The sequence below is a fragment of the Nyctibius grandis genome, chromosome 2, assembly GCF_013368605.1.
Source record: "Nyctibius grandis isolate bNycGra1 chromosome 2, bNycGra1.pri, whole genome shotgun sequence".
Lineage (NCBI taxonomy): Eukaryota > Metazoa > Chordata > Aves > Nyctibiiformes > Nyctibiidae > Nyctibius > Nyctibius grandis.
Window position 1 is genome coordinate 87,518,561 of NC_090659.1, and position 17,832 is coordinate 87,536,392.

At 43.5% G+C, this 17,832-nt stretch overlaps 1 protein-coding gene across 1 annotated transcript in view; it reads right to left on the reverse strand.

Moving 5' to 3' along the window:
* The window catches only part of TDRD3 (tudor domain containing 3), a 110,635-nt gene extending 102,911 nt beyond the window's left edge, over positions 1 to 7,724 (reverse strand). The window contains exon 1 of the mRNA XM_068424692.1: positions 7,464 to 7,724. Within this exon, the coding sequence (XP_068280793.1) occupies positions 7,464 to 7,504 (41 nt within the window). The 5' untranslated portion in view covers positions 7,505 to 7,724. The remainder of the gene's footprint in view (positions 1 to 7,463) is intronic.
* Between the last annotated feature and the right edge of the window lie 10,108 nt (positions 7,725 to 17,832).

Below are 17,832 nucleotides of genomic sequence, written 5' to 3' on the forward strand. Positions count from 1 at the left end.
TGCTCTGCTTACAGTATACTTAGAAGCAAAATTTATGAGAGGGAAGAAGTAAATCAGCCAAAGCTATCCATCGCAATTGTGTTAACAAGCTCCATCCTTTCCCCTTGTTTAGCTGATGACATCAATTAGTTTACCAACAGACAAATTGATAGAAAGTATTATGGAACTCAGCAGACATCTCCATCTCAGAGATAATGCGCACTGTTCAATACAAAGTCAGTCAAAGAGCATGGGGACAAAAAGAGGCAGAAAGAAGTAAACTACATCATTGAGTCAAACCCATTAAGTAACACTTGTCTTAATAAAGTATTTGCATCTCAAAAAGACAGCATAGCCTATGAATTATAAGGCTAAGTAAATAACTTCTGAAACAAGACTCTATATTCAAAATCTCCACGGACTCCAAAAAGGAGACTAGCTATGGAAAGCCTACATACTCCTACAGAACTCATTGATTGGAGAGAATCAACCTGAGACACACTATATCCAGAAAAGTAAGGCCACTGAAAAGGTGGGTGTTAAAAAAAGGTCTGTAACAATTTAAAAGACTTTCAGCTTTAGATGTGTTGCAAGTACACTAAGCTTTTTTCTTTTATCTTTTTTGCCTTTTTTTTCTTTTGTTGAGTAAAGGGTTCACAGTAGCAACACCTTCACTTTAAATTGCAGCAATTCTATAAATCAAGGACATCTTACACTAGTGCTTCAGCATCCTACCAGATTATTCAGAGAAACCAGCAGGTGAAGTCTGTGTCCCCAAAGATGATGCATAAATTGATTTGAGATCTGGCATAACAAGATGAGAGAAGAGGAGTCTCTCCCAGCAACTAATGAAAACCTGAAGGCTGAGTTGCAGTAAAGCAGTGGAAATCACAGCTGAGACTGAGTGCATAGGGGACTGTCACACTTGCTTTGTCTTTTCTCTCTGTCCTATTTCCAACAGTCCTGCTCCTTTCTCTCCAAACTCCTACTCCTTTCCCCATCTCTAATCGAGAGGAAAATGCTTTCTTCAGCAGAACTACAGTGTGAAGACACCTAACATAAAAATAGGAACATAAATGGTGCTTTTATTTATGCAGTCTAGGTCTATCTAACACAGACAGGTAGATCGCTTTTTTCAGGGGTAGTCAGAAGCAGATGATTCAGGTAAAGAATGTAAAACACAGTAAATATCTAGAAGTGCCTGGAATAATTCCTAGTTTTCAGCCGTTTTAGAGCTGGCAGTCCAACTCCACTGTAAAGTCCAGTATTCACTGCCATCTACCCTTACCTGATTCTGCCTAATTACAATTTTCACCCACTTACATTTTTCTGCTCCACCATATCATGTGGCAATTAAGTTCTGCAATTTAATTACACATTGCTTGAAAAGCTACTTTAGTTTTCATCAGGTAGCAGTTCAATTCACCGGGTGGCCTAATACTTGTCTTAAGAAAAACAGCTATTCTTGCTTTCTATTAATCATTTCTCTATGATCTACAGATTTTATAGACCTCTATCACCTCTCCCCTTATTGTTCTGTTTTCCAGACTAAAGATCTTCATCTTCCCAGCACAGAGGATCTTCCACACCTCTCACCCACTTTGTCACTGTCTATGAAACCTTTGCCGTGCTGGTTTGATTACATTAACGCACGCTGTTAATGATTTGGACACACCATTGATATACATAATGACCCACCAATTATTTCATTCTTCATGAGCAATTCCCAACAGCTCTCTGACCACTGCCCTTCTCTGAGTAAGTAAGGTTAGCGAATTTAGAGCTTAGCACTGTGTAGATTGGTTTGCATTATTTTCCCCTGCACGAGTAGCATTTGGTGTTCACCAAAATTGAACTACATTTGTATGTAAAAACACTGGGCAATGGTATCATAAGATTTTGCTGCAACTACCCAATCAGTTTAGATTTTACCAGTCCCCATATAACAACAAACTTCTGTGATGCCACAACACTATCATTCCTGAAGACTATTTTTAAATACGATGAACCCCTAGATCCCAGCAGAAATCCACTGGTAACATTTTTCCATCTTGAAGCAATCATTCATTTATCTGGTTTCTCATCTTTTAACCAGCTGTCCTAAACCACAGGTTAACCTTTTATCCTTGGCAAACAAGCTTTGGTTGAGGTCCTTGGTCAAATATTTTACCCATTTTCAAACCAGTCTGCTACTAGCTTTGGTAAGTGCTCTCTAATTCTAGTGTTGCAGCATTCAGTGAGCAATTATCTTGCAGGATTTGGTGAGTAAGACTTCTACTTTCACCTTATGTACTGCCTGCAGATTACATAAACCTCACTGAGTTCTCTCCCTTCAGTTTTCTCTTCTGCAAATTGAGGGTTTCCAAACATATTAGTATTCCCCTACGTCCTTCCATCTCCTTATTTTAGCTATCCTTCTTTGCACCTTTTTAACTATTAATGATAGCCCTAAATCAGTTTCTTGTGAAAGTTGGGACAATTCCATCTGATACCAGTCATCTGTTACCACCTAGCATCTTCTTAAAAAAAAATAAATTAAAAAATAAAAAATGGTATCTGTATTAGTTTCTCAGGCTTGTTTCCCTTAACAGAAGGTAAAACACTGGACCTTTCCTGCTCCTCCAGAGTGAAAATGGCGTAGAGAAATCAAGTTCTAGCTACCTATTATTCGTGATCCAGCAAGAATGCAAACTGATCAGACCAGCCAGCAAGGGATATACCTGAACAAACAGAAAAATGCAATGATTTGGCATTTTATTTTGTACTGGCACTTTGAGATTTCATGGTACCAACCAAACTTCATAACATGACGTACATCACAAAAGGAGCGTCAAGAACCTCAAAACAGATGCACCTCTCCTGTGAATCACTGTGTTATCCCTGTGTCTAAGGAACATCTTGTATCCAGCCTGGGCTTACTCCATATGCAGGGACCAATTTCAGCTGAGCTTTCCAAAGACGTTTCAGTGGAACAGCAAAAGAACATGCAGGAAAAGAACATCATTTTGCGGGATCCTCGAATTGACTACTTTGCCAAATTCCTGCTGCACTCGTAGAAAGAGGTGATAGATTCACCCCTGTGAGCATTTCCCTGTGTTTCTAGACATGCACCTCCTTTCGCTTTAGAGCTTGGATCACATCATGTGATTAGTCCTACAAAGAACCAGTTTGAACAGATCAATCTTAAATCTAAAGTTATCCAGTATACAGCACGCTACTTGCTGAAATACCTAAAATTCAGCTTAAAAGTTTGATATACACCAACTATATATTTTTCACTTATGAAGTATATAAAACCAAAATTACATTGATATAAGGGTTTTCTCATGGATTACTAAGCACTATTCTTTTGCTTCCAAACAACAAGTACAATTCCAATTCCTCTTCACCTCTGGGAAAAACTTTTCATAGTTGGAATATTGTTTACATAATCTTCAAAATATATGAAGTTTTACAAGACAATATATTTTTGCCATAGACTTACTAATTTTTATGGCATGACACACTGTAATTAAAAATCTGTACTACTTGACAAGGAACTCACATGTACATTTACTTGCACTAACGAATTCTTTAGTTATCCAGTTTGCATGTCTTGCTTTCGCACATTCAGAGATCAATCAGTCACCAGACCCAAGATCTGTGGGACAACAGGCTAAACCTGCTATAGGACATGGCATATTGTTCATTTTTGACAACGTATAGGCATTTCCATGTAATAAATTCCCAAGTTCTGCAAAGTTCCAGGCCACTGAAGAGGTCCTGGCTTGTCATATTCTCTTGTGAAATGCCACCCAGGAGACTTCCAAAAAACAAAAAAATTCTGTTGCAAGCCAGTGAGAAGTGTTCCATTATTCATTGTTTACATAAGGAGGAGTCCTTCCAGACTTCACTTCTAGTAAGAAAACTGGATTCAATAACTCACGTTCCATTAAAGTCTACATTATAATGGAAACACTGGAAAATTCGTTCCAAAATTCACAAATGTAACTATAACAATACAAAAGGGTAATTCTCTCTGACCCCCTAGCCTTCCTCCCCAGTAAGCATCTGGTAATTAAAGTTAACACAGAACTTCTGTTTCAAGACAGAATATCTTTTTCATTGCAACGTAATACAAACGCACCTCATCTCATCTCTAAAGTCAGAGCCAGTATCTCATTCCAAGATACAGCATCCAAGGTATGCAGTGTAGTGCATAATGAAAAGAACTAGCCTCAAAAAATGCATACTTCAAGACAGATGCAAGAACTTCAGAAAAACTACAATTCTGCACACAAGCTAGAGAGGTCTTCTATAGATTTTCATGAAACACCACCACCACAAAAAAAAAATTATCAGCATTAGCTACCACTGTTACATTTACTAGGTAGGGCAACTTCATCTTTCAAAAGCTGATAAAAACGTAATTGATATACTTAAAGAAGCTTAAAAGGCAAACATTACAAATTTCCAGGCAATTTGACAATGGATGACTCTCTTACAATACTTAGTTGAAAAACAATATATGTATTATTACTATACTATAGTAACTACACCATATTACTGCTTTAGTTGAAAAATACTTTGTATTCAGAGTCATAAAAAAATAAAAACTAATTGCAGAAATTCACATAAATGAGTGTCTATATTAACTCTTCTTATCTTTAAAGATTTAAGAAAGTTACAGTAAAATCCGATCAGTACAGGCAGTATCTTACAAGCTAACAGATTTGCAACTATGGAAGAACGCTTCAAACCAAACACTCGCTTTGAAACGCCAAGTGGTGCTTCTGCAGTTTAAGTGGGAACAGATTTTAATGTATAAACTCAGCTTCATTTCTGTACTAGAGAGCATACCATTTTGACATGAGGTGACAGCAACAGTGGCAACCAGTTTGGTACAGAACATGATTTAACCACCAGTGTAGACAAGTATAGTCAGAAATACCACTGAAGGCTTACTCATACATGTGTTAAATAACTTTAAGACCTACTAATAATATGAGAAAAGTCATAAGCATAAGAGCAACAGCAAAACACTTAAAAGCATGGATGTCTAGCTTATTTTTTTTAAAGTGCATGAACACTGAGCTAAACAAGATTTCTAAAGCATTATTTCTTTCCCCACTCCACCTCACATTCCTCAAAAGTATATGCATTCATTTCCCCCTTTCATACTACCCTTCCCAATGCAACTACGTCAAGGCATAATTCCAGTGGACCTGATAATCAGCCCACTACTTGCCAGATCATCTTTCAGCCTCTGTCTTTGGCTCACACCCTGCAGTATTGCAAAAACAACTGTTTAGAGCCATTCAAGAGTATATGCCCCCAAGGAGAGAGCCAAACACTACAGAATAACAGATCATTTCAGAGACCCCTCATATCTGTACTGCCAAAACCTGAAAGCCATTTACCAATGGCACTCATTCAACTGACAAAGTACTAAAATAACTAAGAACTGAAAACTGTGAGATAAAATTTTGAATATGCAATACAAAGCAAGAAAAGAAAACTATGAAAATAAAAATTACTTTTATGGAAAGCTTTCTCCTTTTCGGAGCACAGTAAGTATGGAAGAGGGGGGTGAGTCTCCTCTTACAGTCAAAACTTCCCTTTAAATAAGCTAATGTTATGAAAATTAGCATAAATACTTATTATTCTTTCAATTCACTGATAGCCAGGGATCACGGGATTGTGCACTCTAGAACTGCTTAGAACAGTATTTTTGAAACATATGATACTTATCCAACAAGAAGACCTAAAGACACTAATTTTCTCTGTTTAGTTACTATTACCACAAAGTAACACTGTAAAAGCTACATAAACACTGTAAAAGGTAGCTTATCAAACACAGTATAACCAGCTGGTCAAAAGAGGTGGTTATCCCACTGCATTTAGGATTGGTGTGGCCTCACCTCGAGTACTGTGTGCAGAATTTAAGAAGGATGTGAAGGTCTTTGAATGTGTACAGAGAAGGTCAACAAAGCTGGTGAAAGGGCTGGAAGGAACGTCCTGTGAGGAGTAGCTAAGGACTTTGGGCTTCTCTAGTTTGGAGAAAAGGAGGCTGAGGGGCGACCTCATGGCTCTCTACAGCTTTCTGAGAAGGGGAAGTGGAGAGGGAGGTGCTGATCTCCCCGGTATCCAGTGCCAGGATGCGCCAGAATGGTTCAAAGCTGCATCCGGGGAGGTTTAGACTGGACATAGGAGGCATTTCTTTACCAAGTGGCTGGTCAAACACTGCAACGGGCTTCCCAGAGAGGTCGTCGATGCCCCAAGCCTGTCAGTGTTTACGAGGCATTTGGACAATACCCTTAAAAATATGCTTTAACTTTTGGTAAGCCCTGAAGTGGTCAGGCAGTTGGACTAGATGACTGTTGTAGGTCCCTTCCACTGAAATATTCTATTCTATTCTAAATCATATGATGTCTGTTTTAATCTGTTATGACTTAGCCATACAAGAAATCGCAGTCCAAAAGAACCACTGAGTTAAACAGCAGAACAGAAATATCCCCAACATGCCTTTGGACATAATGACGCTTTTTGTAATTTGAGCACTTTTTCTCGATTACAATTAAAGCAAGTAGCTTTGTGTTTTGGTAGTTAGCATTGAGCTTTTGTTTTGGTGAAAGACTTGTAAGTAGTTAAGGAAAAAAGACTAATGTTGACTAATAAGTGATCAATTAAAAAGAAAATCAACTTCCAGTCAACAGTGCCAAAACACCTCTAGGCTAGCAAATGAGATGCAGAGTTTGCACGAGGTATTTGAAAAGCAGAACTCATTGAAACACGTTGTTCCGAAACAAATACGGTCTGCCCGATGATTAGGACTGACTAGAAAACACGAATACCTGGTTTCAGCCTCACACGTGTATTTACTCTACTTTAACTCCACTTTTTTCCATCTTCTCTCCCTTGCTGTAAGGGAGCACAGTGTAATTAAAAACAATAAAACTATCAGCAAGCGCCAGGCCTCCTGGCATTTGCTATCGCTGACAGCCAGCCGAGACAGGCCTCGGGGAACAGCAGTCAGGAGAGGGGGAGGCAGGCCGGCCCCAGGGCAGCCCCCGCCGGCCCGGGGAGGCTCACGGCCCCGCCGGCGAGCGGCTTGCCCCGGGGTGGGGGGCCCGGGGGACGCCCCTTTCCGCGGGGCCACCAAGAGGGGCCGAGAGCTGCTCCCCGCCACCAGCACAAGCCGCTCCAGTGACAGGCCCCAAGCGCACGCCGGGGGGGGTCGGCACCCCCTTCCCGTGGACATGGCGACTGGCTCCAAGCCGGAGCTCAGGGCGGGACGTCTCCTCAGCGCTGCACGCTTCAGAAACAGGGGAACCCCCAAAACCCCACACCACTGCTCGGAGTTACCGGCAAAGATATGCTTGGCCCCGGCCGTGGCCGGCGGCCGCTCCCCAGGGGATGGCGGCCAGGCTCCGGCGAGGCCTAGCGGCCCGGCCCGGCCCGGCGGCAGGGAAGGCCGCGGCGCAGCCGAGGACGCCCCCACTTACCAGCCCGACTCGGAGAGCGCCGCCCTCGTCCTGTCGGCCATGGCGCCTCCTGCCGCTGCTCACCCACTGAACTTGGGGCCACTGGGGCGGGGCGGCGGGGCCGGGCCGGCGCGGGGCCGCCGGGCGCTGCGGGGAGCCCCCGCACTCGGAGGAGGGACACGGGGCACGCTCGTTCCCCCGCCCCTCACCGGCCGCTCGGCCCGGCCAGCTCTCCGGCGGGGGAGGGAGGGGAGCGGAGCAGAGGGAAGGAAGGGGTGGAGGCGGCGCAGGGAGAGACGAACAAAGCCCGCGACCGGTTGCTACGGGGATGAGGGGGGCGGTGCGGGAGGGCGTCCCGCTGCCTGCCTGGAAGCCGCTGCCGCCATGGTGGAGAAGGGAAGGAGTGAGGGCGGAGGAGGAGGCGCCCCGGGGCTGGGAGGCGGTGGAGAGCAGGCCCTGCCTGCTTGCAGCCCGCCTGCAGTGCCTGGGCGCCCGGAGGCCAGGCCCGTCCCGGGCCCGCTGCGGAGGGTCTCGCACAGGCCGTTGATGGGCCTCTGCCGCCCAGGAGCCTTAACGGTGGCCAGCGGCCTGCCCCCTTGTAGTAGTGGGAAGAGTTTATTTTAAACGCATTTCATCTATAAATAATATTATTGCTAATAACATTGCGTAGGAAAAGAGTCTCCTCGATGCTCTCAAAGAGGGTGCTAGGGATGAGAAGGGGGTTTTTAGCAGTTAAGAGTGACAAGATGTAGAAGGCTGTTCCTGTGTTTCTTCAATGTCTTTTTTTTTTTTAATGCATTTCCGTAGAACGCTCTGCACTGACATGAACATTCAGTTTCGTGATCTGCCTTTTTAATGGGAATTATACTTTAAATGAAGGGCACTATTTCATTATTGCTGTAGTAAGTGCCCAGTTACCTCAGGCACCAGTAATGGATGGGGCGGGAGTGCTGCCTTCCCGTTTTCTCTGTGCTCCAGCGTTCAGAGAAACTGCCAGAAGGTGAACGTGAGCAGGTCAGGAGTTAAGAAAATGCGTAACGGAGCCTTGGCACTCAGGGTTTCTGCCTGTAGGTGAGGGCAGCTACCTTCCAGAAGACACTGACAATTCGCATTAGTCAGTCACATTCAGCTACTTCTGTAACTGGTCGGTGCCAAATGTTAGTTCTTCTTTACTGCACTAAGGTTTTAAAACCTGCCTAACCTGTCTATCTGTTAAAGATGCACTTTTCTTTGTGTGTCATTCTCATCCTTGGGATGTTTCAGTTTTCGTGCAGCATCTCCAAAACAGCTTCTTGTTTTCCTTTTTTTTTTTGATCCACCTGAAAACCTGTCTTTTCTATACTGAGTGGAAATCGCTCGTAAGTTTTACACATGACAAGCTGTGACTTCTGCTGTGCTGGTCAGCACTATTCACTTTTTTTTTTTTTTTTTTTACTATGGTCTGTTCATTCCTTGTCTTCTCTTTTGTATTGTATAGATTTTATACTCGGACAAAGGTTTTGTCACCAGTGTGTATGGTGTCCTGTGTGGCTGCTGTTTTTCAAGAAGTTACAAATCTTTTCAAGATCAATATTTATGAAAAGCTTGACACGGAAGAAGGAAACAAAATCTGTATTGTTCAGATTAATCTGAGAAATCTCTTACATTACACATATAATAACCCTTGAAGCTTTTCTGATCTGGAGTCTTAACAGAAAGAATATACTCTAGCCCTAAAATAATAAATGTCCACTTAGAAGACTGACGTATGCGATCTCTGCCAGCAAAATCTCAAAACAACGAGTATCACACTCAGGGAAGTTCTAATCCTTGTGCTGGTCATTAAAAAAAAAAAATCAGCAGAGGGAGCATTATTAACTGGGAAAGTGCTACAATGCATTTTTGATGCAAGCTCATAGAGAACAATCACCAGAGCCAGCGACACAGAGTTCAGTAACCTGAGCCAACCCAGCCAGCAGTACAGTACATGGATTGAATAACCATATCACTTGTTTGGATTTTCAAAGGTTGTGCAGTCCCATATCGTGACAAGAGTTTCCAAAGGAATAATGTCAAGGTGAACTAACATAAGAGCTGTGAAATACACCTACTGTATGTCTGTACTAAAAAGGCTCTTAAATTAGCGCTGAGAAATACCATAAAGTTAAGCAGAAGAGCCACACTGAAATGTTAGTAGCCAAGTCACACCCTTGTTGCACACTTAACCGTGGCAGCTGCTGACATGGAAAAGCACCAGCAGATAGGTGGAAGTGTAGTGCTAGTTCAGACACTTATTATGCAAAAGAAGTGGTAATAAAGCACCTTGCATTTGGAGTCTGACCTGTCTGCACATTAGATTATCAAGAAAAGGTTGTAAACATTATTATAACTCAAAAAGAGGTGCTGTAGAGACAATTAGTAAGGGATGGAGTATGACCTAGGAGAAGATAATGAGAATTACGGACTTTTATGCTTTACCTTGTGTTAGTTTAAGACATGGAAGCTTTTGCTTACTTAAATCTTCATCGAAATCACCAGGCAATTATACCAGCAATTTACGCCAGCATATGGCTAGCTGTTGCACTGCATGGCACAAGACACCATCAATAAAGAAAATGTAGTACCCCGTGCTGTCCTTAAAGGTCTGCAGGCATCTGTTCTAACAAATTCATTATATGTAAGCTGAGAGACAGAGATACACACCCACGTCCTTTTGGACGTGAGAAGTCCCCATTAGGACACGTTTTCTCTGCTCACGGAGGGTACTGCCCAAACTCTACTGTTTCTAGCTGTGTTAGCTGTGCTGCAGTGAGGTAAATAATTAGCTCCACAGTAAAACAGAAGGTGATACAATGCCTGCCAAGCAGTCAGAAAGCCACAAATTGGAGGGATAAGAGCCTCTGTACCAACTGTTGATGATAAAACATTCTTAGAGCAGATCTCCATATTCATCACCTTTAGAATAAACGACATTGCTGAAGCTAATGAGCATCAGAGTACCTGGGACTATACAGGGACTGAGCCTAGACTCCAGCACACCTGTAAGGGGCTCTGTGCCTCCGTAGCTTTCTCTGAAAAATACATGTTACTCAAGATGAATCAGTGCATCACTGTTCCCAAAATTCACATGGTCTTCTTCTGTCCAAACCATAATCTAGTTTGTTATACTTCACTGAAGTTGAAAGGCTCATTCCAATTTCTCTTTCCAAGCATCTGTTTCAAAATGTTAGCCATGGAAAAGTGTGAGGTTAAAAGACAAGGTCTGTGAGGAACAACTAACGCTGCTAAATTTCATATGTAGCTTCAGGATAATTTATTGTACATGGTCACTTTTTGTAGTATCTTTGAAAGATGTCAATACCAGCCAAAAAAAAAAGAGTAATTTTTAATCATTGTGATGGTTTGCACAAATGCACCCCCATGCGTGACTGGTTGACTGTCCTATTTAAAAATGCTCCGTGTGAATCAGCTATGTTAAATTTTAAGAAATGCCTCAAGCAGTTATTCTCCAAATGAATCAGAGAAGTGACATGGAGCAACAAGGGCCGGCTACTTCTCGAGGGAAGGCAAGCCAGGAGTGGAGCGTGGTAACATGGCAGGCAGGAGCGGTAACCTCAGCATAAGGATCCAGGATGTGGAGCAGCAAGTCCTGGTCAGGATCAGAGCCAGAGACGGTAGGCAGGGTCAGACACAGCCTGGTGATCACCCAGCATGGCCACCAGGACAAGACAGGGCTGAGCTCAGCCAGGAAAGCAGGTCTGAGTCCAGGTCAGGATGGAGGAGGTACAAGCCTGAGCACAGATGTAGCTGTGACAGGGCTGTGATGTAGCCCAGGCAGGGGCTGGTGGTACAGCCACTGCTTAAAAGTAATTCCCATGGAAAGCAAAGTCAGGGCCTCACTTTTACCTCCTTCACAACAGCTCTCACTGGCGATGAAGATGACGTTGGACTTGGCCAGATAAACTCCTTCACTCAGCCATCTAATCTCCTAGAAGGGGATGTGCTCCAAGCCCTGAGAACAGGACAGTTCTGCTTCTGTATTAACCTGTAAACAGGTCTGATGAGCAACACATTTATCCATGATTTGTCTCTGAAGATGGGTTTCTCAGTGTTTTACGCAGAAACAGGCTTAACAGTAACAGCATTCTGAATCACCTAAAAACAGGGCATGAGATTTAACAGCTTGCTCTAGGACATCTTTTACAAACGATTTCAGCTTTCAAGGAAAACTAGAGAATTATCTGTATTGATCTTCTTCAAAGAAAAAACCTGTATCTAGTACTTTACATCTTCAAAGTGCTACACATGAAGCTATTTAGGTTCTAGTAAGATCTTAAATGAATACAATTGTTTCATTATCGGGCAACAGCCTGGTGATGGGCCAATCCTACGGTGTGGGAACCGGACATGTCATGCCCTTGGGACTGTGACTGGTGGTAACATGATCACCACACCTTTGGGTGGGTAGAACTGGCAGTTCTACATCAGCATGACTGTGCAAAAATTCCCTATAAAAAGGAACCATCTTGTTGCACCATGTGTCCACCCACCACCAACTGCTGAGAATCAACAGAGGACCCATGGGATGCTGCAGGATCCAGGGTGGTGACTATTCTTTCCCTCTGACTGATCTCTTTCTCCCTCTTGCTTTTATTTCTCTCTCTCTCTCTCTCTTTCACTTTATCTTAAGAAGTTGCCCTATCGTTGGAATCAATAAAGCCAAAGGTTAAGTTTATCGATACCATGCCTCAGTTGTGCTTTGTCCGAACTCAGGGATCTCGGATCTATTTTATTTGCGGTCAGGGTTTGGGGGTGATTTACCTGCAGGCAGGTAAAACATACCATGTGATTCAAAGGTGGGTCCCACGTGGGACTGACTGCATTGGATGTACTTGGGGTTGCTGTCAAGGGCCAAGGGCCAGGCAACTGTTGAAGCTCTGGTTTCACTGCGGTAGGCGATGAGCTTGATTCTGAACCTGACAGGAGGGGTGGGGGCTTTTTTTTTTTGTTGTTGTTGTTTGATTGGATTGGCTTGTTTTGTTTTGTTGCTCTCCTCCCCTCCCTCTTTTGCATTCCCAATGATTGCTATTCCTGGAGCAACTTGCTGCAACCATGTGGGCTAAGTATAATTTTGAGTGTTTGTATTACCATTGATGTTGGTTTCTTTATTTTATTAAATCTGTTTAAATTTAACCCATGAGTCTCCCTCCTTTTCCCAATTCCCTTCCTTGGTTGGGGAAGGGACATTGGGTGAGAAAAAAACTGCTTATTGTTTAGCCCTGGGTGTGGGCTAAATGTAGACAACCTTTTAGATATTATATATGCTTATTGTTTAGCCCTGGGAGTGGGCTAAATGTAGACAACCTTTTAGATATTATATATTTTCCAAGTATGATATGGCTATATAAAAAGGTAGAGAGAGTAGATGGGGAAAGATTGCTTAATATGTCATCTTAGGCACACTAACTGCAGGTATGCAACAGTGTACAAAAATGTAATGTAAGACCAAAGTAGGTAATAAGAACCCCTCATCTGTGCTCTGCCTTTAAGCCATATTTAATTATGGAGTACAACTTGTTTTTCTATTACATTCAGATTATTAACCAACAAAGTTTAGAGTACTTAATTCTGTATGACTATCACTTTGCTTGCATATCCTGTATTTATCTGCCTTATTAATTAGAAATGTAAGAGGCTAGGAGCAGAAATAGTATATAGGTAGCAGCTAGCTCCTGTTGTTTATTTTAGCGAAGAATAACTGGATCCTGTGACTTCTTCACAAAATCCACCATGTCATCCAGTGACTGAGGGAGGCAGCCCCTCCTCTGGAATACCAGGTAATGATAGGCATGTAGAGATGTGCCTAAAATGCAGTTCATGACTGCTGCCTGTGTGACCTGGGACAACTTAATCTGTGACAAAGAGGTTATTTCCACAATGCTCTGTTATTGTAAGTACCTGAAATGTTTGATCTGTTTGAACACTTCCATTAGGGCACTGATGAGGCAGAGAACAAACAGAACTAGTGCACAGGGCAAGACAGCAAAAGCTGGACAGCCAGATTTTTGCAGCAGCCCTACAGGTTCCCACCTGTGCCTTGATTCATCCTGGTTGCCTTGATCTCCTGCCAACTTCATCCCCAATCACCTTGATTCAGCAGCAGGCTCACAGAACTGGGGAGCTGAAACTCTGTTGACTGCACCTGCCTGAAATGGGCAAGAGCAGAAACCCATAACACTTGTGAGTTACGGTATCATGCACCCCAACTTGGTGTGCTGAAACCAACAACAGTGGGATGGAGACCCTGAACACCAGGTTTGACGGGAGGCCCCCACAAGGACAAGAATACTGTTTTGGTCTTAGTTTTTATGTCATCTTTTATGGAATACGCTTTCTTCATTACATTATCTGAAGATAACTGGTCCTCTCACTGAATGCAAGAGCAGGTGATTCCTACCCTGGATTTGTAGCCCAAAGTAATCAGGCACTAAAGGTAAAGGACCTTCACTTCTGGTCACTGTATTTCTAGGAGTGTACTGGGGTTTTGTCGCTGTTTAAGGCTGGGCGGATGACAGACAGTCTTACTAATCCTTTCCTTCCCCAAAGGGGAAAAGAAAAAGAGAAAAGGGAGAGAGACTTATGGGTTGGAAAGTTAAAATAGTTTTAATAAACAGTAACAATGAAAAAGAGTATAATAAATAATAAACTATATACAAAACTGCTGCTGAGGTCACCTGATGATGATCACTGCTGATGCTGCAGGGCAGGCGCTGGGCAGTCCCGAAGCACACGCGGCAGCAGGTGGGAACCGGGTTCAGGAGTGAAGCCAGGAGCATGGGCGGAGTCCTCCCAGGATGTCGGCCATAGGGGAAAAGAGTATGACCCTTGTGGTCTCCCAGCTTTATACTGAGTATGATGTGGGTGGGAGGGAATACCTCGTTGGTCAGGTTTGGGTCACCTGTCCTGTCTGCCTTTGGGTCACCTGTCCTGTCTGCCCCTCCCAGCAAGAGCAACACTTTTATGGTCCTTTCCTTTGTGGAACAAAGAGGCCCAGCAGGGACCCTAGTTTCCATGGCAGCAAGCGGTGTAGTCAACTTCAGAAAGTAAAGTCACTTAAAAGAAACTTAACTGAGAAGTCTGTCCTAGTCCAAACCAGAACAGGTTTCAACAAAAGTGACTATCTCTGTGTCCTGTGGTGGACCAGATCGCGATGTGGTTTGGCTGCAGTCAGAAGGATCAGCTTCACTGCATCTATTGTTGCTGCGCTTCAAAATACGCAGGGCTGCTTGGGAATGTTTTCTGTTTCATCTGAAGTGAGAGGACAGTAGTCAGCACTCAGTCTTTCTCCTTATCCTTCTTCTGTAATGAACTTCCTTAAACCGTAGACAAAGAGCAAGGAGGGCTGGTTATTACAAGTGTTTCACACTGGGGAGGTGTTTGCTGGGGGTGAGGGACCAAACCTGACCTGTTGTGTCTGAAGGCAATCAAACAGCTGGCATCTGTTACAGCATCTGGAGAAGGAATTGACTTTTCACAGAGTAAAGAGAAGAAAGGAAAATTACAGAAGTAATGAATTTTTAATAGCTGGGGGGGGGAGAAAGAGGGAAGTTTGGAAAGGAGCAGGATGAAGGAAAGAGAAAAACAGGAGGAGCATTTTGAAGCCTGGAAATTGTTAAGAATTATGAAGTCTTGGACATAATACCACTACCTATAGCCACAGACTGTGTAGTTAAGGTGATGTTGCAAGGAGAGATAACTTCCACTGAGGCCAAGTTAACATTTTTCTCAGGCTGCTTTAATTGATTTTGTCATCTGACTACCTGCTTCTGGAACCCTTCAGTTTGACCACACTCCCCACTTTCTCCTGCAAATCACAAAACGCATGGCAGGCCGTGGCGATCTTGAAAGTATAGGTCATGCTGGCATCATGTCAGTCTCAAAGACACCATCACTGCTGTCAAAAGACAATTCCCGAGGCACTGTGGCTGTCAGGATAGCAGCATTTATATATGGCATGATGATGCTATTGACAGGTCTGCGCGGCTGCTTGTCAAAAGGTGGACAGTTCAGATCTGAAAGTTAGCACAGATGAACCACTGCAATGATCAGTAGGGTACAACGGATCACAAACTACAGCAGAATGTAATCTCATCTAATTATGATGCTGGCGGGCCCCCTCGAGGGCCAGCAGAAAGGCTTGTGTTTGTCAGTGATTCTGGCACAGCTCAACCTACTGGTCCTCTGGACAATGAGCTGGTAAATAGCCAGGGAGCAGAGGATCAAACGGCATATGGCTCTGCAGACTTTCACTGGGCTGCAGTAAACATCCCAGCTCTGAACAGCTGTGCCTCGTCTCTAACAAGATTACTTTTAAGAGACTGATACCTTCTGGACTGGATGGAAATCTGGAAATAAGCATGCTGCTGTCAGGGCTCTGAGTGCACCAAGAGGCTTTGCAGCCACTTCCCCCATCCTTGGCGTCTGGCTGCCTGTGCTCCAGCCCAGCTCTGATTTGGTGCAGCTGTAGCCTCAGATCAGGCTGCTGGGGAAAGAGCTCTGTAAGAAGGAGTTATGGGAAGCCTCATGGGGGCCTCCTGCCCTTTACTTGGGAACTGCGTTGAAGCTCAGGCCTCGATCCTTGAGAGTTGTCTGAGGTATGTCTGTGCCTGGCCCTGTGCCTTGCTGATCCTGAACCACCGATTTGACTTGCTGGCTTGACCTTACACCTGCTTCATCACTGCAGACATGTCTAGTAATCTTGAATATTGTCTGAGCCTGCTCAACAGCATGGTACCTGCTCAGGTACCGTGGTATTGCGCCCACGTGGGTGGGATCATTGCCCTACCTGCCTTGCTGTTGCCCTCAGCTCCTGGCTTTGTTCCCTTGTAGGGCGGCGCATGCTTGCTGCTTCCTGAGAGCTCCTACCCCAGAGCTACCAACGTGGTCTGTTACGTGGAGAAATTAGAGTCCCACTGGCAGTCAGTTCATGTACAAAATCAATACACACAATGTAACTGAAGAAAACTCAGTAACAGTGGAGACACTGCTGAAGGCCAACTGCTATCTGTACAGTCACTCAATGTACAAGACAGCAACAGTGCCCTCACATAGAAGGAGACCAGGTAGGGAATGCCTGGTGCTCCCTGCAGACTTCTGCTTCCCTCATGCTTCTCCTGCCTTTCAAGCTGAATTTGTCATAGTTTGTCTCGGTGAAATGAAGATCATTACTAATGGATGCTGCTGGACAGAACTGCTCATGACGGGCTGCATGGTGAAATCATGGCATATATATGGAGTAGACAAGTTAGGGAAAGCACTTGGAGGGTCTTCCCAGATGTGCTAAAGGCCTTTTGGGATAGGTGTTGTGCAAGAAGGCACCTCACACAGTGTCAGGTAGCTCCCAGGGTGACATAAAATGCCTGCAGTGTGGGCATGGATGCAACACCTTAGAGTTGCCTGTCCAGCCCAACGGATGTCCCTGTTAAAGGTAAGCCCGTTCCTCTAGGGTTGGGCAGCAACACCCAAGACACTGCAGATGACAAGCCCATAGATCAACCCATCAGAGCAATGCAGGCATAGACACCATCATCCTGCATAGTACACGAGCAGAACATGACCTTAACTATAAACATAGATTAGATTCGAGAGCACAGCTGCGCAACACAACAGTGACTACCTATTATGCAGCAATGTACATGGCTGTGTAGTAACTCTGTATATTGGTTTTGCTATTATTACTATTGAAACCATAAAGTTTTAATTGGTTTTGTATTGGTTGTATATTGGTTTTGCTATTATTACTATTGAAACCATAAAGTTTTAATTTTGTATATCCACAATACCAGAAGATGTCATCTCTATATGAGCAGTTTGGGGCATAAATGATCCAGCAATCTGTGTCAGCTCTTCACTTAACTGCAAAGTGGGAGAAAAAGACCAAATAAATAAATACTGTTTTCTCATGGAAATCTAAAAAGATTATTTTCAGATCATAAAAGATTCACTCTGTACTTTTCCTCAGGTGCTGTTGTATGTTTGTGCTTGAGGAAAAGCAAGTTATTGGAAATCTGTGCCAGGCTTCAGCTAAGCAGTTGACTTTCTATCCGTGATTGAATGCACACTAAACAGACAAGAATGTTTCTGTGTTACTTCCTGGCAGTGAAAACATACTGTGTCATGCGTCTTTCCTATTCAGATGTGGAAGCTTTTGCCTACCACTGCTTTTCCTTTTTAGTCTGCAGACCCAAACCAGGGCAGTTTGGAAAACTACTAATTTTCTTAAGAACTTTCAAGAAGCAGCATAATCAACACTTCTAACAATCGAATGCAATAACTGGGCATGCTATTTGCTGACCTTCAGTTATGAATGATTCAGTTCTTTTCTCTTCTGATTCTTTTATTTATGTATCTT